At 40.8% G+C, this 23517-nt stretch overlaps 1 protein-coding gene across 3 annotated transcripts; it reads left to right on the top strand.

Annotated features, from left to right (window-relative positions):
- Nucleotides 1-1642: 1642 nt before the first annotated feature.
- On the top strand, nt 1643-22790 carry EIF4H (eukaryotic translation initiation factor 4H). Of its 3 annotated transcripts, none has more exons than XM_070412797.1 (7): nt 1643-1749; nt 13075-13262; nt 15781-15845; nt 15934-16030; nt 16325-16384; nt 20324-20479; nt 20736-22790. In XM_070412797.1, exons 1-7 carry the CDS (start codon nt 1691-1693, stop codon nt 20873-20875), a joined length of 765 nt encoding a protein of 254 aa, XP_070268898.1. In that variant the 5' UTR covers nt 1643-1690; the 3' UTR covers nt 20876-22790. The 3 variants fall into 3 exon arrangements, with proteins under 3 accessions (XP_070268898.1, XP_070268899.1, XP_070268901.1); XM_070412798.1 differs by having other exon boundaries at nt 20342-20479; XM_070412800.1 differs by lacking the exon at nt 16325-16384 and having other exon boundaries at nt 20342-20479.
- The last annotated feature ends 727 nt before the right edge of the window (nt 22791-23517 follow it).

Here is a 23517-nt window from a genome sequence, read left to right on the forward strand (position 1 = left end):
GATGTGGGAATTATATATGCAAAAAAAAAAACACCCATAATGCTGTCAGACACAGAGGAGGTAGGTGCTCAATAGAGATGATTGTGGACCAGGAACTTTATAAAAATTTTCTCATTTAATCTTTATAATCGTGAGGATGTAGGGGACATCCTCCCCTTATGTAGATGATAAACATGAGACGGTAAAGAGGTTCAGTAACTTGCTTGAGGTCACACAGCTAGGTAAGAGGCAGAACTCAGGTTATGTTGGGTCTATCTAATAGTAAAGTGGAGAGACAGAAATATAAAAAGTGAGTTAAGCCCTGACTGGTTTGGCTCAGCGGATAGAGCGTCCGCCTGCGGACTAAAGGGTCCCAGGTTCCATTCCGATCAAGGGCATGTACCTTGGTTGCGGGCACATCCCCAGTAGGGGGCGTGCAAGAGGCAGCTGATCGATGTTTCTAACTCTATCCCTCTCCCCTCCTCTCTGTAAAAAATCAATAAAATATTTTTTTTTAAGTGAGTTAATAGCTGCTTTGTCACCCCGGTACTGGGATAAAATAGCAGAAAATGTTTAAATTTATAACATTTTTATACTTTCATACCTGCTTAGTATTATCTTTTTAAAATAAAGATTTTATTGATTTTTGAAGAGAAGAAAGAAGGGGGAGACAGAGAGAAAAACATCAATGTGAGAAAGAAACATGGATTGATTGCCTCCCGTAACTGGCAACCTTTTGGTGCATGGGATGCCGCTCAACCAACTGAGCAACACTGGCCAGGGCCTTAGTATACTCTTTTTATATTTATTGGGTATATGCAAGAATTCTGAGGTTCTTTTAAGTTGTGCCTAGGGTTTGGAGTACCCCACATGACCACAATCTCAATCACAAACCTCAGCAATTACCAATGTAATTGTCATTGAATAGCCAGTCTGTTACTGCTAGATGGAATTCCCGTCAGGATTGAATTCTTTTCCAGCGTAGTGACTATGCAGAAGTGAGATGCACCGACTCTTGTTAATTCAGCTACAACCTACACTCTAATCTCATTCCCCATCCTTACCTCAAACCCACATCTGCACTCCCACCGCCCCACAAGCTCGGATCCTGACGCCAAGCTCACCCCTTCAAAGCCCTTCGACCCTGTGCATTCTCAGCGAGTGCACAGCCCTGGGGTCTCCGACCTGGAGGAGGTGACCCTTTGGTGTAAGCCAGCGACTCCTTGGCTGGGAAGAGGTGTCGGAGTGCGGCCAAGCTGAGCAGGATTCCGGGTTCCCGCCAGCTCTGGGTGACGGACAGCTAGGCGAAAGCAGAAAGTACTGCAGGCGGGGCACAGGGTGCAAGGCCGGCCGGGAGGGCGGCCGTCTAGGCGCGCGGACAGAGCCCCTGGAGACTCCCGAGGTCGGGCCGGCCTCGCGCCACGGGTGGGGCGGGGCGGTGGCAGGAGGCGGCTGCAGGTGAAGCCGCGGGACTAGCACACAATGGGCCGGGGCCCGAGGCCGGACGCCGGGCGCACACCGCCCCGCAACACGTGGGCCGCAGAGCGCGCCAGGCCGGGCGCGGCGCGGCGTACGTGCGCGCGCATGTGCGTGCGTGCATGCGATTTGCGATCAGGCGGCGCTGCGGACAGCCCCGGCGGCAGGGCGGGGGGAGTTATATTGCGGGGTCCTTCCTCGTTCACCCTGGTTCCTTTCGGAGCGGAGACGGCAAATGGCGGACTTCGATACCTACGACGATCGGGCCTACAGCAGCTTCGGCGGCGGCAGAGGGTGAGGCGGCCGTGCGCGCACCCCAGCCGGGCGTGGGGGGCGGGCGGAGTCGGGGACTCCGGGGCGGCGAGAGGTCGGGGCCGGGCCGGGCAGGCGGAGGCCGGGGAGAGGCGCCTGGAGGACCGGGGCCTGGAAATGGCGCGCTCGGGGAGGGGGCGGTTAGGCTCCCGGGGTCTTGCTCGCAGGGCGGATCCCTGGCTCTGCCGGCGACGACGTGTGGTCTTCCCCCTTCGTCGGCCGCCAGGCGGAACCGTAGGGGCACTGAGCGCCCGGGAAGACGAGCTCCCGCTTCCAACCCCCTCCCCCAGGACGGCAGGGCCAGCGCGGGGGCTCTGCTGCAGCGCGGGATCAGGGCCGCAGTCTGCTCCGCTCGGTCCCAGCCCCGCCGCTGCCCTCGTGTTGTTGGCCTGTGCCCCCGGCGCCCGGACCCCCTTCGCCCGGAGGCCAGCCGCCTGGGCCACGTCGGGAGGCCGAGAGAGGAGCGACCCCCTTCCCCTTCCGTGGCCGCTGGAGCCGGGGATGGCCCGATCCACGTCGGGAGAGCGGGGACCAACCAAAACAGATACATCAGAGCATTTCCTATTATTGACAGTTGCTACGTGCTTGCTGGCAGAAATTTTTATTTCTCCTAGTTTCTCGTTCTGACCTAGAGGAGGAATCGCTTTTAGCCCCATTCTGATTCTGGCCAACTAGAGACTATATATAACGGGGGCGCCTTGTTTAAAAGAAAAAAAACATCATTCACTTTAATACAAATGACCTCATGCGGAATTTAGAAGGTGGGCTATACACATCTTGCTGTTTGTCAAGGACACACTTAGCCTTTTGTGTGCTTTCACAGGAGATTGCTTTCCCAGGATAACACCACAATTGTACCTACCGAGGTGTCCCGCCTCCCGGGTTTCGGTCCCCAGAGTATCATTGTTTTGGTGAAGAATGATCTCTTAATGCCTTGGTTTGGGAATGCCTCCGAACAGGCTTGTTTGCGTTTGGGAGAGGACCTGGTACCATTCATTACACCCTAACGTGGAAGTGGAGCCACCTGTTATTTCAAAGGATATTTTATTTGCTAATAAAAAAAGAAATAGATGTTGGATGACGTGTGAAATTGTTGCCTTTGGGGTAGGTTTTTAGACATCAGATTTGTACTAGAAATTTAATAACTAGGATTATTATTATTACTATTTTTACTTTCATTTAGAAGTACCCGGGGAAACTGCTCTTCAACAGAGTAAGTAGTTCAATATGGGGTGTAATAAGATCCAAAGAGTTTTCATTGGAAGTAAGTCATATCATACTGAGCCCCGGGGACTTTTTTTTTTTTTTTTAATTCTCCCTTTTCACAAACTTGCCATCTCTTCTGGTGACTTGAGGAGTTTGAGTTAGACTTTTAGTGGCTGTCAGTTTTGACAGTTGGAGTGACTTGAATAATGCAAAGTGAACAAAAGAAAAATTCTCTTGCCCTGGCCGGTATTGTTCAGTGGTCAGAGTGTTGGCTGGTGCAGCACAGGTTCTCTGGTTAGATTCCCTGTCAAGGGCAGGAACCTGGGTTGCAGGTTCAATATGTCTCATATTGATGTTTCTCTCTCCCCCCAACTCCCTCCCACTGTCTCTAAAAGAATCAGTGGGGGAAATATCCTCTGGTGAGGATTAAAAAAAAAAAGGTAAAATTCTCTTAATATGCTATTTCAAATAGCAAAAGACAAATGAAAATGTTAGCCATTTGCCCAGATGTTCTCCAAAAATTGGTATGAGAGAACAGTAGCTAGCACTCTACATCCCCTAGTAAAAAGTCCCTTTACTGTTAAGCACCTTCTACGTAAGACCTTGAAGTTTTCCATTTGACTTCATATTCATGTAAAAGTACATAGGAAATATTGCTCATATTCTTAAAAACCTATTGGTGAATTGTGTGTTCATTTAGATAATGTCTGGAGTGAGTCCAGAAATTTCACAGAAGACCAGACTTGTAGTATTGTGGTCTGTACCAAAGCTTTCCTTTTCCAGTAAATGTTATTTTAATTTCATCAATATTAATTTAATTTTATGTCATTGGGATTTCTGAAATTTAGCAAGATGGTAGGATAGTTAGCTGATCAGATATTCTTTAATGATAATTTCAGTTGTTATTTGAATTATGTTCACACCAATGTTTTGGTGTTGTTGCTTATGTTCAAATACAATTCTTAAGCATTATATAAAATTATACCATCGATGGAAAGAAAGCCAGTCTTATATTGCTTTGCTTAGTACTTTTGTAAGTCACCTTCCCTCGAGTCCGGTAGTCTGGGGACCACTGATGGTCCATGAGGTCTGAAAGGTTGGCAACCACTGGTTTAAGAAAACCTTTGGGGCAGCGGTCGCCAACCAGTGGTCTGTGAGTCTGAAAAGTTGGTGACCGCTGCTCTAGTCTAAAACACCTCAGCTAAATGAGATGCCCTAACTCTAAACCACTTGGGTCACAGGTGAAAAAAATACAAGTTTGAAATGTACAGTCACAATCTAAAAACTTGGCTTTTATAATCACACCTTCCCCGTAAGTTTATTTTATAGTCATATGGAATAACCAGTGCACTTGTAAGCAATATTGAACAACTGCTTGGTTTTCCCAGCCTGTAAAGGCATGTCCCCAGCAGCCAAGAAGAGAACCAGAGGCTACATTGTTGCTCAAAAAGCAAGTCAAAACATTCCAAATTATCACCCTGGCCAGTTTGCTCAGTTGTTAGAGCATTTTGTAGTTATCTAAATAATTATAAATTTTAAAGTAAATTGTGTGGTTTTAAACTGTAGATTATATAAAATCCAACATTGAATGGAAATGTGAAACTTCATTTAAACTTAATTAATTGGAGCTGGTTTGTAGAATGTCATGTCAAATAATAAGCATTCTAATTTAGAAAAAAAAGAACTCGACCTTTTCAAAAGTAAAGTTCAGAACTAATCCGTAGATATAGTTTACACTGGAGCTTTAAGACAGATTTTTTTATGGCAATATTATCTGAGGACCAATAAATAGATCTGAGGGTTATGATTTTATTTCCTCTGGAAAATCTGGGACTTTTGAATTGAGTAACCTTTCACCCACATAAAGTTATTATATTAATAACGTGATTATTTCCTTTCATTAATGTGTGGGAACCCAAAACTTTAGAATGTTAAGATATATAACATTTTTCCTAGTAAGAAAATTCCCTGAAAGACTATGTAAACCAGAAGTTCCCCTTATGTTCACTATTCATCTAAAACAAGACTTATAAACTGCCTGTTGTGTCCTATTGGTAGATGATTAATTTAGTGGGTCCTGGCAAGATGAAATGGAATAGAGAATACTGTGTATTTTACTGAGTTAGTGCTGTTGGGCAAGCTTTTTTGTTAGTTTTTTAAAATATGTTTTTATTGATTTCAGAGAAAGGGAGAGAGAGATAGAAACATCAATGATGAGAGAGAATTATTGATCAGCTGCCTCCTGCACGGCCCCTACAGGGGATCAAGTCTGCAATCCAGGTATGTGCCCTTGACTGGAATCGATCCCGGGACCCTTCAGTCCGCAAGCCGATGCTCTGTCCACTGAACCAAACCAGCTAGGGCTTGGGCAAGCTTTTATTTGTGTAAAGTGCAGGCATATTAAGTCATGATGTAAAATGTATTTCTTGGTGTTGGTCACAGCCAAGATAATTTTTTGAATAACACTTAAGTACCTAATTGGAGATGTCGTCTAAACACATGGAACCCTCTGTTGTGTTAAAAAAAAAATTTTTTTCCAAATAAGAATACCCACATTGGTGAGAGAAGTTATTTGTGATGCTAAAGTAGTTGCTAGGCTTGTGACTTCATTGCTTCCCCCCTTGGTAAGTACCAGGTAGTATAATTGGGAGATGAAAGCAGTATATAGGACAGATCTCCTGCAGAGGCTTCCATGCACATCCTGTAGTAAATGAGCAGTTATCAAGATGAAGGGATTTCGTTTTGAAATGCATATACTTAGAGGGAGATCTACTTGGAAATAGTAAAGTGCCTTAATCCAAGTTGTGTTGGGTTCGTTTAAAAAAAACAAAAAAACACTACAATTAAAATCAGTGTGGCATCTTAGATGGATTCCTAGAACAGAAAAAAGGACACTATGTAAAAACTAAGGAAATATTAATAAACTGAACTTTAGTTAACAATGTATCAACATTGGTTCAGTGATTGTAACTAGTATATCTTACTTAATGTAAGATGTTAATAATAGATGGTGTACATGAAATAAGGGCTTGACTTTTGAGAGCTTAACTTTTTTTATTGTCTGGAAACTAGGTTACACATTTTGACTTTTTTCTTTAAGCATGCTCAATGGGTTCTGTCTTTGTTGCTTACTTGTATTTTACTCTTATAAAGATAGTCTTCTTGTGTTTTTATGTAGGGTCTAGCATAGTGCCACATGCCAAATTATATGTACTAATAAATGTTTCTGAATGGCAACTGAAAGACCAGAGTTGTTCATCAGCCCTAATGAAATTAATCTCAGTTATCACCTAGAGGTAATAGAAGAATACCTAATGGTCCAAATACCAAAGTGAGAGGTTAATACTTCTTGGTATCTTGCCATTGGTCTTGAAGTTTTAAGATTAACAGCAACAGTGCTTAAATTGTGTATAGTTTCTAATGGGCCTAGAAATAATTATAAAAATATTTTCCCAGAAATAACAGCATGTGTCCATTTTTCATTAACTTTTATACTTTGGAAATAAGTCTTGAACACTTAATTTTCTCTTTCACCTACTTATTGCATCTAATCCCTGCCCTAATGATTTATAATCTTTCTATTTTTTTCTTATGGTCACCCTTTAGTCTCCTTTCAGTCCTATATATCTTTGCTTAACACATTATCATCTTAAGAGTTCAGTGCTCTCCCTATCTACTATCTGGAAAGTAGAGTCCAACTTCCTGTTATCCATTCTGCAGAGACTGCCCTCATTGCTATCTTCTGAATTTTCTGCAGTCCTTTGTTTGGAATAGGACTTATCCTTGCCAATTCTCCTTCAGTTGAATTGTCAGCTCCCTTGAGAACAGAAACTGAATCTTAGGTTTGTTCCCACTATACTGTATACTTCGTGGACATTCAGATATTCAGTTGATCGGAGTGAAGAAAAATGATTTGTCTGCAGAGGATTTTGATCATACTTGGAGTTGAAAGTCGGATTTCCTAATACTGAGTATGTCATTTATTACCTTAAAAACTCATATATTGTTTTAAAAATCAATGGACTGTCCCCAAGGGACAGTAAGAAGTGGTGATGAGCAGGAAAGATCATTGCTCAGTGGTGGGATGGTATGGCCTGGAGTTGGCAGCACAGACCTTCTAATCGGAATGGGGAGGAGGAGTCTGCCCGGGCTGCCACCTGTATCATCTGTTTCCTGTTTTATATCTGCTGCTGCCAGTCCACCTGCTTCTGCATGAACAGTGTAGCCTCGAGAGGGTTGTCTTCCTGTAACACTTTAGAATTGTTATTAAACTTTTATAAAGCAATCAGTATTTATGAAGTATTTTTATGGTCAATTTTAAGTTTCGTTATAAAATAAAGCTTTGAAATATAACAAGGAGACTGGGGTAAAGAAGTAATTTGGAAGAGGTACTGTACCAAACTAAGGTGTCAAATGAGTCTTCTCTATCTTATTTTTAACCTGTTTCAGAAAGTGCTTTTATCTAACACAGCTTATTTGTTTAGTTAATAGTCCCTCCAACTTTAAATTAGTGTCAAAAGTATCTCATGGGAACTTTAGCTCAAAGAATATTTCTGACATTTGATTTTTTTTATTTGGTTGATAGCAGAATGTATATTTTATTATGTGCATATGCACTCTCTGGGATTGTCTCTCAAGTGCTGACACACTAGACGCTTCATAATGTTAGAGTGGATAAATTGAAGCCTACCTAAATGGCCCCAATCCCACTGCCCTGTCGTGTCTTCAGGGAACTAACTGCTTGATGAAAAACTAAGAAAAACTGAAATCCTGTAGAACTGACTACATCAGGTAGGGTAGTATTTAGGACTGCTTCAGTAATTCTTAAAGTGTCTAGAGCAGCGATTTTCACCCTTTTCATTTCATGGCATACATAAACTAGTTACTAAAATTCTGCAGCACACCAGAAAAATAAATTTTCTGACAGTCTGACCCCAAAAATAGGTATAATTTTGATTTATTCATCCTGGACAGCTATTGTTGCGTTGGCCGTTATTTTTTTTATTGGACAGTCTAAGGGAAAAGAGGTCAGTGCCCCTAACTAACTAGTCAAGTATTGCATGTTTTAAATATTCTTGAAGCACACCAGTGTGCCTCTTGCTGCACATTGGTGGAAAATCACTGGTCTGGAGCAAGCATGTCAAACTCACAGCCCGTGGGCTGCATGCCTCATTTATTTGGCCCTTGTTAGCCTTTGAGTTTGACATGCTTGGTCTAGAGCAGTGGTTCTCAACCTTCCTAATGCCACAACCCTTTAATACAGTTCCTCATGTTGTGGTGACCCCCAATTTCATTGTTACAAATTGAACATAATTAAAACATAGTGATTAATCACAAAAACAATATGTAATTATAGATGTGTTTTCCGATGATCTTAGACGACCCCTGTGAAAGGGTCGTTTGACCCCCAAAGGGTCGTGACCCACAGGTTGAGAACCACTGGTCTAGAGTATTAAACCACTGGTGGTTTTGTGAGGCTAGGGTGAAATGAACAAGTTGTTGGACTTGGGTTAGTTTAGCTGTTTCCACATCTCTAGCTCTTAAAATACTGCTTCCCTAAAATGGGGTTCTTCTGTCTTCCCAAAGCTGGCTTCTTATCCTACTACATTCTTATTAGTGTCCCCATCATCTTATTCTCATTCATCTAGGCAGCAGCAGTCCTAAAGCTCTTCTGGCTCCCTATTCAATCTGAGGTCATCTGACCCTATCTTTTCAGTTCTACATGGAGCACACTCCATAAGTTCTCATGTAAATATTTAATATGCCCTTTTAGCAAGCCTCCCTCCCTCCATTTTCCTGATTTATTAAACAAACACATGGAATTTACCATTTCTATATGCTCCCCTTCACCTTATATTTAAATAAAAATGATTGTAGCTTTTTTTTTTTACATATACAGCAGGTCCTCAAATAACATTTCGTTCAATGCGGTATCTTAATAACATTGGTGTGATGCTGTGGGAACTTAAACTCTTGGTTTATATTAATTAATTAGTTTATGCAAAAATTGTTTTATTATATATATTTTTAACATTTAATTATTTTTCTTTAAATATATATAGAGAGAGGAAGGGGGAGAGAGAAACACTAATTTGTTGTTCTACTTATTTATGTATTCATTGGTTGCTGCTTGTATGTGTCCCGACTGATCAGACCAACAACCTTGGTATATGGGGATGATGCTCTAACCAACTGAGCTATACAACTGGTACTTTGTTATATGTTATTTTGCTTAAAGTCGCAGAATCTATCAATGATAAGTGAGAATTTACTATATATATATATATATATACACACACACACACACACACACACACAAAACACAAAAACACTCACATATGCAAATATAGTTATTTGTGTTTTGTAGGTGCTATTTAGCTGTGAGCTGATTGAAGGCGAGGGACTGTTTTCCATCAGCTATTTAATAAATGTTACATAAATGAATTTAAAGTGTTTCTTTTTCATACTCCATTTTGACATTTTTCTGTATGTTTATACTGTATCTTATGTATTCAGTATCCAGTTCTAAAGAGTATCTTATTGAAAGTAATTTAGGTTTTATGGTTATTGAGATAATAACAGTTGTGTTGTACACTATCAGCAGGTGTTAAAAATGCAAAATAAGTAACATTTGCTAGCCTTTGGAGAGGGGGGAGTGGGATGCAATTCACTTAATAAACCTATTTTTCTGGTGTTCTTAGGACAGAATACAAAATAACTCTATATAATAAAAGGCTAATATGCAAATCGACCGAACAGTGGAACAACCGGTCGCTATGACGTGCACTGACGTGCCCACCATGGGGCAGACATTCAATGCAGGAGCTGGCTTGGTTCTTTTCAGAAAAATGTCCTAAAGAATGATATTTAACCCTGCCAAGTAGCCCAGTTGGTTAGAGCATCGTCCCCATATGTCAAGGTTGCGGGTTCAATCCCCAGTAAGGGCACGTACAAGAAGCAACCAGCCGGAACCGGTTTGGCTCAGTGGATAGAGCATCGGCCTGCGGATTGAAAGGTCCCAGGTTCGATTCCTGTCAAGGGCATGTACCTTGGTTGCAGGCACATCCCCAGTGGGGGGTGTGCAGGAGGCAGCTGATCGATGTTTCTGTCTCATCGATGTTTCTAACTCTCTATCTCTCTCCCTTCTTCTCTGTAAAAAATCAATAAAATACATTTTTAAAAAAAAAGCAACCAATGAATTTATAAATAAGTAGAACAACAAATAGGTGTCTCTCTGCCTCCCTCCCTCTGTCCCTGCCTCTCTCCTTCCTCCCTCCCCTCTCTCTAAAATCAATCAATAAATAAAATGTTTAAAGAATGATATTTATTACCAAATATTTACCTGGAGTTTATTTCAAGGGAAGATGCGAAATTTCTTCCATGATACTTCTAGCAATATATGGAAATGAGGTTGCTTTCCAGGACTGGCATTCATATTTTCCCTGCAAAAAGGATGACTTTGAGCAGATCTTTGGTTGTTGAGGAGACTCGTTTGTTTTAAATAGTTATTTTAAAAGAAATAATACCTCCCTTAATTTTTTTCTCCTGTGTTCTGTGAACATTTTATTTTGAAAATGTTTTAAACTATAGTAAAGTTGAAAGAACGACACAATGGACTCTGATAGATTATTAACAAGTTTCACATTTGCTCTATATATACATACATGCACACATATCCTTTATGCTGAACCCTTTGAAAATAAATGTTGGCTATTTCAACACCTCACCCCTGAATACTTTAAGTCTCTTGAGAACAAGAGCGTTCTACTGACTGACTACAGTAGCAGTTGTCACTAGTAAGAAATTTAACATTGATATAATAGTATCTATACATGCCATATTCAAATTCCTCCATCTGCTTTTTCTTTTTTTCAAAATATATTTTATTGGTTTTTTACAGAGAGGAAGGGAGGGAGAGAGAGAGTTAGAAACATCGATGAGAGAGAAACATCGATCAGCTGCCTCCTGCACATCTACTGGGGATGTGCCCGCAACCAAGGTACATGCCCTTGGCCAGAATCGAACCTGGGACCTTTCGGTCCACAGGCTGACGCTCTGTCCACTGAGCCAAAACGGTTAGGGCTGCTATTTCTTTTATAGCTATTCATTTCAGGATCCAAAGATCACACATAGCATTGGTTGTCTTATTTCATTAGTCCCCTGCCTTTTTTTTACCTTTCCTAACTGACATATTTAAAGAACCCCCGCCAATATAGAAGGCATACAATGTAAGCTTGTTTCATTATTAGTGACCAGAGGCCCTGTGCATGAAAATTCATGCATTCAGGGGGTGTCTCTCAGCCTGGCCCTCTCGCAGTCTGGGAGCCCTCGCTCCTTACTGCCCGCCTGCTCGCTGCTCCTTAGCACTGCTGTGGAGGCAGGAGAGGCTCCCACCACTCATGGTTCCCGCAGCCAGGAGCCACCATGAGCCTGGCTCAGGGCTTCTGGCTGAGCAGCGCTCCCTCTGTGGGAGCACACTGACCACTAGGGGGCAGCTCCTGAGCACCTGCCGCCTGGTGGTCAGTGCCCATCATAGCAACAGGTCGTTCTGCCAGTTGGTTCATTTGCATATTACCCTTTTATTATATAGGACCTTTATTATATATGATACTAAGTTCAGTTACCTGGTTAAGGTGGTGACTGCCAGATTTTTCCATTTGAGAAGAAACTTTTCCCCCCTTGAGATTAATGATCTATAGGATGATAATTTGAGATCATGTGAATATCTTGTTTCCCAAAAACCAGTTTATCAGTGGTTTAGGCATCCATTGATGAGTCTGGCCTGAATCCGTTACTACTAACTACATTGCAAAGTAGTGATTTTCTAATTATGTGATTCCTTTTACATTTATTAGCTGACATTCTTATTGATATAAAGAATAGTTCCCCTTCCCGTTCATTCATTAATTCTTCCATTTTAATAGACTACTTTTAAGAGCAATTTTGGGTTCACGGTAAGCAAGATTGAACAGAAATTACACAGTTCCTATATAAACCCTGCCCTTGCACAGGCCCCACCCCCATTTGCAGAATAGTAGTACATTTGTTACAATCAATGAACTTCTACATTCATCATGTCATTATCACCCAAGTCCAGTTACATTAGGGTTCACTTTTAGTGTTGTACATTCTATGGGTTTGGACAAATGTATAATGACCCCCACTTATTTTTATATTATCTGCAAAACATAAACCTCAGGTTGTAGGTGGTGGTGATAATGGTACTTGTTACTCTATACATATACACTGTGTGTTAGGCAGGGTTTTAATTTTAAGCACCTTATATTTATTTTTTCAATAACTCAAGGTCTTTATTAGTATTAACCCAATTTTACAAATAAATAAATGCTTAGAGAAGGTGAGCTTAGATCATATGGCTAGTAAGTAGCAGAGCTGAGATTTAAACTGATACCTCTGCAAATTGCCAACGATGAGACACAATCAAGGTCCAGCCTTTGCCACTTCTTAGCTCTGTAGCCAAAGACAAGTAAGCCCTCTGGTTATATCTGAGGAATGACATTGAGGTTTAAATGGATAAGTAATATGCACCACACATTTGAGGACCCAGTGAAGTAATTCATGGGAATTGGAGAGTATATGTACATAGATTTTACTGCACAAAATCTAAAATTTTTATTAGAATGTTATTCAAAACTAGACAATAGCAAGAATTATATTGTAAATGCATTAAACTTCAGCAGCTTCAGTACAACACAGTGACTCGGGACAGTCCACTTTTAGTGTGTATTTATTATTACTGGGTGTGAGGGAGGGCATTTGATTTGTTTTAGGAGATAAACATTTTGCAAATGCTGATTCTAAGTGAATATGAAAGAACCATAGGAGCATATGTTCTATTTGGATTTGATTTTTCCAGAGAAATGTATGTTTACATAGATTCTGTGATTCTGCGGACATTTCTGTCACTAAAAAAACAGGTACTTTTTTTATAAATAATATTAGGAATACTGTTATAATTTCCAGGTGATGTAATTGTACATTAGAGTGGAATGTGTAGCTGACTGGGCGGCATTTTTATTTTTCCTGATCTGGGACAGGAATACATGGGCAGACTTGAATATTGTCTGTTTCCCCTCCTAGGTCTCGCGGCACTGCTGGTGGCCATGGTTCCCGCACCCAGAAGGAGCTGCCCACAGAGCCCCCCTACACAGCATATGTCGGAAATCTACCTTTTAATACGGTTCAAGGCGACATAGATGCTATCTTTAAGGATCTCAGCATAAGGAGTGTACGACTAGTCAGAGACAAAGACACAGACAAATTCAAAGGTGAGTTTGGAGAAATTCTTATTTTACATTATTTTAAGGGGGGAGGGTCGGAACCAGAATGTTTTAGTGAACCGCAGGGCTCTAATTATGAAAGTTATTTAAATGTTTGCTTGGTCCAGGTAACTGCAATAAACATAGCACTTTGACTCATAGGCCTTCAATTCTACTTGGGGAGAAATGTTTTATACATCGTCTAGTTTGTAGAAATATGTGGCCTATATCCAAGTAAACCTGCTATTTCTTTGCCTGACCTATATAGCAGTCTTGTCTGACACTAAAGAAGTTAATGGAAAGAAGTGAACAAAACATCTGAGGATTTTTCAGGTGTATTTCACCTTAGCCAACTTGTTCATTTTTCTTGGTAGTTTTCCTATAATTCAGTTATTTATTATAAATTCCAAAAGATAACCTAATAAGTGTTACTATCACTGTACATTTGTAACTTCAGAGTATGTGTTTGGGAGAGGGTTGAGTCAAATTTCAGATGGAGTTAGTGTCTATAGATTAGTATCTTAAGGGCACTTGAGCAGAGGAGTAAGAATGAAGAATCAAATGACATCATCATCTAGCTTTCAAGGTTGCCTGAAGGAAAATGTGCCCAGTAGTTAAGTGCCTGGTGCAAGGCATGAGGGCATTTGGTTTACATTATTTATCCAGAAGTGTGTCCATGAAAAGTAAAGTCACTGTGGTGACTTACAGTGGGGAGCTGTACAAGAAGCAGAGGTGTTGCTCATCGGAGTGGTTTTGTATGTAGTGGTATTTTTTACCTTTTTGAAAGCTTTTTTACTTTAGAACCTGAAGCTGTTACCGAGTGATTAAACACCAAAAACAAATATATTGATTAAACTTCTCTAAGTCCCACCTAGTTTGCTTGCTAAAAAGCATTTAGGAATTCGAAGTTAAGATAAAAATGTGTAGGTGAAGCCCTAACCGGTTTGGCTCAGTGGATAGAGTGTCCGCCTGCGGACTGAAAGGTCCCAGGTTCAATTCGGTCAAGGGCATGTGCCTGGGTTGCGGGCACATACCCAGTGGGGAATGGGCAGGATGCAGCTGATCGATGTTTCTAACTCTCTATCCTTCTCCTTCCTCTCTGTAAAAAATCAATAAAATATATTTTTAAAAAATGTGTAGGTGAAGCCAACTTTTGGGATGAGGCAGTAGCAGCAGCAGCAGCAGGTTTTAGACGGTCTCATAGCGAATCACCTTCCATTTCAGGAGCTCTAGAGTGTGAGGTGTGTGACTGGGCTGGGGTTGCCTCTTTGAACTTTGGAGAGGTTTTCTCAATTTCTCTAAACATTGAATCTACTTAGGGAAGAAGGTGGGAGGGCAGGGGGTACTTTCCAGCCAAGCAGTACATTCTCAGTGTAAGTACTTACTGAGCAAATGGAGAACAGGAATCATTTGGACCCAGGCCTTCAAAGCACTTGCAGTCTAGTGGGCTTTGAAGGTAAAGTGTAATCATCACACAAGATCAGGATACTCTGGCAGGAGTGGGGGTGTGCAGGGTACAGTGTGAGCATATTACAGCAGGGAGAGGACTTAACCCAGATGTAGTCCCCGGGTGCAAGGAAAGAACGTGGACAAGAGTGCTGCACCTGAAAAGAAAGGCTTATCAGAGGTTTTATACCAACTAAGTAGTACTAGGCACCTTCAGCCTCTCCTTCAGAGCATATCAGTATCGACTTTGAAATCTGTCTTAAAACCCCAATCACAGCCCTAGCTGGTTTGGCTGAGTGGACGGAGCATCAGCCTGCGGACTGAGGGGATCCCAGGTTCGATACCAGTCAGGGCCATGTACCTTGGTTTCGGGCACATCCCCAGTGGGGGGTGTGCGGGAGGCAGCTGATCGATGTTTCTCTCTCATTGATGTTTCTAGCTCTCTGTCCCTCTCCCTTCCTCTCTGTAGAAAAATCAATAAAATATATATTTAAAAAAAAAAAAAACCCAATCACGGTATATCAAAGTCATTCAGAAGTCAGACCCAACAACTCTGCCGTGATCCAAGAAAGGTTTTAATATTATGGTTAAAACATATGAGAGCTTTATAAAAACACAGCTGCTATTTTAGTACCTATTTGATTAGTACTTTCTAAAAAAATATAACGAGGGAGGAATAACAATCAAGTTCTATTTCTTTATTTAAATATATTTTTATTGACTTCAGAGAAGAAAGGAAAGGGAGGGAGAGATAGAAACATCAATGATGAGAGAATCATTGATCAGCTGCCTCCTGCACACCCTTTATTGGGGATCAAGCCCATTACCCTGGGCATATGCCCTGACTGGGAATCGAACCATGACATCCTGGTTCATAGGTCAGTGCTCAACCACTGGTCCATGCTGGTGGGCAAGCTCTACTTATTGAAAAGTAAAAATGTTCATTCAGGCTCTACTAGTCTGCAGTCATAAATGCAACAAAAGTGGTAGTTCTGATGTGGGCAAGTTGTACAAAATAGAGATCCCATCATAGTTTTAACCCATAATTTCTTGAGAAAATGAAGTTTTTTCTCTCTTACAGGATTCTGCTATGTAGAATTTGATGAGGTGGATTCCCTTAAGGAAGCCTTGACATACGATGGCGCAGTAAGTATGTTCAGGTTTTCTCTGTCATGTTGCTAGTAGTTGAGTTTTTTTCTTGCTAATACTTACACTGTTTTCCCCTTATAATTAGCTCTTGGGTGATCGGTCACTTCGTGTGGACATTGCAGAAGGCAGAAAACAAGATAAAGGTGGCTTTGGATTCAGGAAAGGTGGACCAGATGACAGAGGTGATTGGTTCTTCTAAAACTGAACATACAACTTACTGGTTACAATTCTGGAAGGTTACTAGTAGAACTCTGTCTTGTAGGTCTGATAGATTTTTGTGAGCTTTTATAAACATAAAATCTTAGAATAAATGATGCTTCTGCAAGCCTGGGGTTGTTTTTCCTGTTGGCAGCAAAAACTCTTTAATTTTGTTGAACTTCCCATCATGAGTTGTACATCGTCCCAGTGAATTTTTCCATGTGTGTGCAGCAAGGTAATGATCCGACCTCAACTTTATCTTTTTTGTGTATCCTCAGGAATGGGTGGCCCTCGAGAATCTAGAGGTGCATGGGAGTCCCGGGATGACTTCAATTCCGGTATCAGTATTTAAAGTATCACCACTTAACCTTTTTCAATAGCCTTGCTGCTGTTGTACATTTCTTATGAGTAGCCGGCCTGGCCGGACTACTTCTTTAGTGCCTTTGACAAATGAAACTTTCCCAAAAGGTACCCAGGCATGCAATAAGCCTCTGTTAGAACCTAAATATTTGGGGTAGGACCTGTTAGACTGATCCACCCTGTTTTGTTTGTTACCTTTCCTTAGCCAGCTGTTCGTTCTCACAGTGCCTTTGTCTCGTGCAGTAGTCTTTCTCAGGGTCTAGCCTGAGGAAACTACTTGGTGGCTCCTGTTTGTGTGTGCCACACAAAGAGAGTACTGTTCATTATTTCTAGAAATATAGTATGGAGGTTCTAGAAACTTAGAGAAAGCCTTTTAACTGATTCCTGGTGGCTCCCCCTAAGATGGTAAAAGAGTCCTTGTGACCTTTTTCTTGAGGGGTGCAGAACTCATGCCTTGATGATGGGCATGATCCACTTTACCATTCCTATTCTTTTTTCTTTAGAGTGAGAGAGGAAAGGGGAGAGAAAAACATCAATTTGTTATTCCATTTATTTTATTCAGTCATTGGTTGATTCTTGTATGTGCCCTGACTGGAGATCGGACCCACAATCTTGGAGTATTGGGACGATGCTCTAACCAACTGAGCTACCTGACCAGGGCCTACCATTCTTTTTCTTAATTTACCAAGGCAGGGCAATAGGTGCCTCCTAGCCTCAGCTCAAGAGGCCTTTTTGCATGCCAGCCTTCTGTTTTGAAAGATCTCTTAAACATTTCTTCATCTCGTTACCTTTATTTTTTATTTTTTTAAGTATTTCATATGTGTAGTAAAAATGTCAACTGTAACAAAAAAGTAGAAAATTAAAAATAACTGTTTTCTTTCCTATAAACTTGAGGTTATTTCTGTACTCTTACAATATATGAGAACATCAACACCCCCACCCACCCAGCTATCACCCCCCACCCCTGTCAAAACAAAACTCAATATAAAGTAATGGGTAAGTATGGGGAAACTGGTGCAAGGTGTCCTGTGAGTCTAAAAAGTTTTCAGATTTATTTCCAGTACTGCTTTAGCTAAACAGGTGACTATATCTGTTGAATAATCTATTTTTTAAAAGTCCTATAGCCAATTAGAAATGAGCTTATTCATAAAAGTACAGTATAATCCAGTAAACCTGTAATTTTATGTATAAGCTAGTCTCTGATTGAAACATGCAACAAATGTTTAAAGTCTTAAAGCCAGTCCAGGTGCAGCAGTTAGTTGCTCAGTGAGTGGTGGTCTCTGACCTGCCAGTTGTGCATTCCTGGTGCTATGGAAAGAGCACAGGGAGCTCATAGCTCTGGACCTGTGAAAGTTAACCAATCAATGCCTTCCTACTGTTGACTTAGCTTGGGCTTTAACTCTGAAGCAGAGACATACAGTATAGTGAACATAGCCAGAGAACCTACCTTGCCGCTCACCAGTTTCAGTGTAAACTGCAATGTTTTGGTGAAGTGCCACATGGTAGCGTAATGCCTACATACATTATTTATGAAAGTAGATCTATGTTATTCTTTAAAAGAATGCTATTTTTTAATGCTATGTGCTGCTAAAAAATTTAAGCATCAAATAAAAATTAAAGTGTCCCACTACCAGAAATAGCCAGTGTGTTAAACTGAGCTTTGTAAAGAAAACTCAGAAGATTCTCATGCATAATGTGCCTCCTGGAAATCTCATCAAATTGATTAAACGGTATTTGTTAATGTCGGCCTTGCTTTCCTCATAATCTTTCCAATGCTCGTATCATAAGATATTCTGCAGTGAAGCTGTCACTGATAATGTACACTGGTTTTTTTCTCCTATACTTTGTCGCATCCACCTGGACAAAGTAGCAGTTGTGTTTACCTGTCTCATCAATGTGGGTGTGAGTTGATATGTTTTACTAAACACTGGCAGCAAAAATCATTTAACCTTATTATTAAAGGGAAAGCAACTTTCATACTCACATGGAAAGGGACACTTCACAGTTTAGATTAGTTTGGCGAGAGTGTCAGGTTAAAAGACTAAAGAATGTTTATTTGACTATGTGCATCCCAACGTGTTTTCCCCCAAAACAGTGCTCTGATTTGGTCTAAATCTTTTTTAGAATTGTTTTTATTGCTTGCTTTGTTAAAATGGGTATTGTTCAACTCAGTCTCTGAACTGGGTTTTCAGTAACTTGATCTATTTTCAAAATCCTTGCCACCTTAAAGAACAAGAAAAGTACCACCATTACAGATAGAGTTGATCTCCATATATGCAGTAGTTAGGTTCTATAGAATCAACGAGAATACCGAATTAACAAATACTGAGCTTCTTCTAGGGGAAATAACAAGGTCAGGATCCTTTGAGCCTCTGATCACAGCATTTTGTCAGCAGCTGTAGGCATAAACTTGCTTTATGTGTGTTTCTATTTAAAGACACTTTATTTTCTATATATTGTTGATTCATTAATATTGAACTTGCCAGCAGCACTGTAACTCCCTGAATGAAGCTTAGCTAGTGTGTATTTTCTCCCTAAGACACATCACAGCCTTCTTATTCTTAGAGACACAAGACAGCTCTTCAGCACTATTTGGGGGCCATTTTAAACAAAAATTACCAACAAAAAACACAAGAGCAAAAAAACTGCACTAAATAGGTCATGAAAAGAATCTCTTTACAGTATGAGCTGAAACAAGGCAGTTATCTTGTTCCACCTCAACTGAGAACACTCGAGTCAGGTGACTAAAATCTTTCACTGCTGTTTGCATGTCTGAATGGCAGCAAAAACACCGCAAGTATTGATTTGGGGGTTACAGGTAAATTTAGCAAGTAGATGAATTTGCAAATACAAAATATATTAAAATGGGGATCAAGAATATAGAAGAATGTGTCAGGCTCAGGATTCTTCTCAACGATACATTCCTATAAAGCTTTGAGCAATGGCACCATCCTTAGAGTGAGTAAAAGTAGTCACCTTTGGGAGCTTAAACAAAGGGGGCAAGCACATTTGTTCAATTACAATCTTATTAGCTATATTTTTACTGGAAATTAACTCTGATTTCAGTGGGCCATACTCTTAAAAGTTTAATTAGTTTAAACTCCAATAACTGAAGGACTTTTACTTAAATACAAAACTAAATAAAACCTTAAAGTCCATTGAGAAAATACTGGTTCTTCTACACACTGATGAGAATTGTAACTTACTCTTAATATTTGTAAATGAGATGCATTTTACTTATGTTGATAATTGTTTTAGCAGATACACAAATGAATGAGGGAAACCCCTTTGCAAGTAGAGGAGGTGAGGCACAGGTTGGGTGTGAGGTGCTCTGCTCTTCAGCATTGCCCCCCTTAGGGAGTGGGCCTTACTCGGATAACTGCTTTGTTTACCACACAGGTGCTTTGCTTTTAGAATGATCCACCATGAAACGCAGCAGGAACAGGAAAATGGGGAGTGTCACCCAGAGGTGACTTCGTATTTTTGTTTTGTCTTTGTCTTTTTATTTTTTCTTATTATTTTGCATTCTAAATTGTCACTTCTAGATTTCAGGTTTATCTTTTTAATAACTGTATAGATTTATAGTAGAAGAATAAAATGTGCCTTGAGGATTTTCATATTGTTTTAAGTCGTATTAGAATATAGTCTCAAATGGTGTTTTCCACTTTTCCTGCAGGCTAAGAATTTGAACAGCTTATTTTATTTTATTTTTCTCTCCCAAGATTCTTTTTTATTTAAAAAGTCTGTTTGCATTGAAATTATCAAACAGTTTCACATTTGGACTCATTTTCAATGCATTATACTTTGGAAAAATTTCAGATGCTGGACAAACTAAAGAACTTAAAATTTTAAAATCAGAAACAATTTATTCAATCTATGTAGTCAGCTCTGAGACAGTAGTTTCAAAAGTAATGCAGTGTCCTCTTTCTCCTCAGGCTTCAGGGACGACTTCTTAGGAGGCAGGGGCGGGAGTCGCCCAGGTGATCGGCGAACAGGCCCCCCAATGGGGAGTCGTTTCAGAGATGGCCCTCCCCTCCGAGGGCCCAATATGGATTTCAGAGAACCAACAGAAGGTACGGCGACCACTTGTAAATGGAGGGTACCTTTTCATGATATTTTGTACCTCATAGACATTTGCCTTCTTAAGCCATGTAGTGACTATAGACCCACCCTTGGTCTTAAATAGTAAGTTTATCTTTATTGTGTATCTAGGAATGGAATAGTTCTTCAAGGCTGTTAATTTTTAGAAATTGGGCTGGGATGTAGAGGTCATTTTACCTGATGGGGAATGGGATCCATTCTTTATAAACTTTGTTTTTTCCCTCCCAGAGGAAAGAGCACAGAGACCACGGCTCCAGCTTAAACCTCGAACAGTTGCAACACCCCTCAACCAAGTAGCCAATCCCAACTCTGCTATCTTCGGGGGAGCCCGGCCCAGAGAGGAAGTTGTTCACAAGGAGCAAGAATGAGCTGGCGGTTGGGAGGGAATGGGGTATGGGGGCAGTTAGAGCAAGACCGAAGCCTGGCTAGCCCCCTGGACCGGCAGTCCTGCAGTTACCATTCCTGCGCCTGACCTTTGTCCTCCTTTCTTACAAAGGAAACACAGAGCTTGTGAGTGCATGTCAGCAGTTAACAAGTGGTTTTTAGTACATTCTTGGCTTTGCTGTATCTAGTGCCTGTTTCGTGCTTTTTTTTTCCTGCCACTCCTTTCCCCATTTCCTTCTGTCCTTTTTCCTTCTTGTTCCTTGTTTCCTTCCAGCACATGAGTTTCTCTAAAGGGACAAAAGGCAGCCACCATGTGGGGAGCTCTTTGAATTGAGGTGCTGTTTCATTTTTCTCCTTCGCTTTTTCTTTTTACTTTAAACACACTGGCCAGACTCAGTCACTTCCTTTGATTTTTCTTTAGTGCTTCTCTTCCGACCTGCATGTTGAGTTCTGTATTTCTGTGGCTTTCACATATACATACACATACACATACGCATACACATACACATACACAAAATTAAAATAAATAAATAACAGAAAAGAAGTCACAAATTGGATAGCATCTTGTTTTTATTCAGCTTTGATCAACATACAGATTTTGAAACACCTTGTTTTCAAAACAAGGATAAAATGTCTGTTGATTCTTGCAGATTTCCTCCTGTCCTATTTATAGGTAGTCCTGTCTCTGTGGCCCCCTCCCCAGATGGATTATTTGAATAGGTTCCAATTTTGAACAGTGAAACCTAAAGGGTAATGTGAGATGTTAGTAGGGAGTTTACACGGGAGGATCAGTTGAATGCACTACTGTGTTCACTTGTTTTACTGCTTTTTCAACACTGTCCAAACTGGTTCCCTCCTTCACCAGCTGTACGAGAGGCTCCTCTGTCTGGCTGAATGTACCGAACTGCCTGCTCCTGGTTTCCTTTCTACTGGGCACAGGTGCTTTGGGGGACTAAAGGGTAGGGGTGGGGGGTGGTAGAGCTGTGCTGGGCTCACTTTATAGTGTGAACATTGCTTTTTCCAAATCCCTGTTATCTGTGTATTCTGCATCTCTCCCTTGCATTTATCTGTTTCCTAGTTTAACAATGAGATACTGTGCTTCCCACCATCCTTTACTTTTATAATGAAAATTAAAATGGGCCTAGAATCTGGCACTTTACTCTGTTTCACTTGATGAATTGAGAATTTTACTATATATAGCTATCAAGAACCTTAAAATAATTGGTAGGTGGCTGTAAGTTACTAGGTCTCATCATTGGGACAAAGTTCATTGTTCCCACATACAGTGTTCAGCATTTACCCAGGGCTAGGGGTCTAGGCAATAGCTTTTGAGCTTGAACACCCATGTGTGGACAAATTAAATTCATTAGCACCTGAGTCCCACTCATTTTATTGGGAGAAATTCAGGGTCAGCCAGCAGCTAGAGCGGTACAGAAAAAAGGCCCTTGCCAGCATGCTGGAGGGCTGAGGGGAATCCTGGCCTCTGCAGCGCAGTGTGCTCAGATAGTAGTTAGTCCCTAGCTGGCATCCTTGGTGTCTACTCTGTCTTTGTTACAAGGTCTCAGCCGTTTACAGAACTCTCCCTTCTTTCCTTCCACCTGTCATCTTTGCTTCTGAAATAAGAACCATTTGTGTAACACCAATACTTAAGAAAGACATGCATTATGTGGTTGTAACCAAACCTGATGCTTTCAGATGACCTACTTATATCTTCAATGTGGAAAAGATTAAGAACAAAACAAATTCATCTACACTTCTGGGCAATCCAGTTGACTTTTAAATGTAAGAATGGAATTCCAAACACTTAACACATTCAACTATATGACAGAAAGTAAATCTATGGATATGGTATTTTGTGAATGATCTTTTAAATAAAAGAAAACCTTACGTAATATTTAATGCTTGTCTTTATTTTGAGTTATTTTTAGCTGCTCATAAAATTAACCATTTTTAATTTGGGAAGCAGTATCCAAATAGTAGAATACTGTAAGAGAGAAAAGCTGCTTACTTTTGGAAGTTACAGGATTAGTGAAATTATCTTAAGAAGAGCTAATGATGATTAGCAATAGGATGCCAGATCCTCCCTGCGCGCGTCGCCGCCGCCCCCGCCCCCCCCCCCCCCCCACCACCACCACCACCACCACCATTTTCTAAAAATGTAATTTTCCTAACACACAGGAATCTGGTGTGGCTGTAGTTTTTCCCAATATGGAAGAAATCAAATAATTTGCACAGTGTGCACTTGCTTTTTCTTTTCTTTTTTTTCCATTTGTTTTTTACACCTGCCTATTTTTTAACTACTTGTTTTTAGAAGAAATTCTAGGTACTCTTCATGACAGTGATGGGTGCTACTCCATAGCAAGCAGATCATGTTTTGGGAAGAACTGCTGTGTAGTTTGATGGTTTTATGACTCAGTGGTCTAGGTACAGGGCTTTGAGCTGTTTGGGAGGCCTGGCTGGCACTGGAGAGTGATGGTAGAGGACCTGGCCCGGTGCAGTTTGCTTGCCTAAAGGTGAGAGCCTTGATGGCAGCCTGACCTGGAGAAAGAAGGTGGGGGCAGTAGGAGCTGTTCTGGTGAGTGCATGAGGGACTGTTTACTTCAGCTGCTGCCCAGCCAAGAACATG

Source organism: Myotis yumanensis, unplaced genomic scaffold (genome assembly GCF_028538775.1).
Source record: "Myotis yumanensis isolate MYYU_CA2020_CCGP unplaced genomic scaffold, mMyoYum1.0.hap1 SCAF_4, whole genome shotgun sequence".
Taxonomy (NCBI): domain Eukaryota; kingdom Metazoa; phylum Chordata; class Mammalia; order Chiroptera; family Vespertilionidae; genus Myotis; species Myotis yumanensis.

Bases quoted from the DNA above. Each gene is read 5' to 3' on its own strand.
- EIF4H (XM_070412797.1), top strand. From the start codon at position 1,691: ATGGCGGACTTCGATACCTACGACGATCGGGCCTACAGCAGCTTCGGC. The intron at 13,263-15,780 runs GTGAGTTTGGAG...TCTCTCTTACAG, and splicing joins AGACACAGACAAATTCAAAG to GATTCTGCTATGTAGAATTT. The intron at 15,846-15,933 runs GTAAGTATGTTC...CCTTATAATTAG, and splicing joins CCTTGACATACGATGGCGCA to CTCTTGGGTGATCGGTCACT.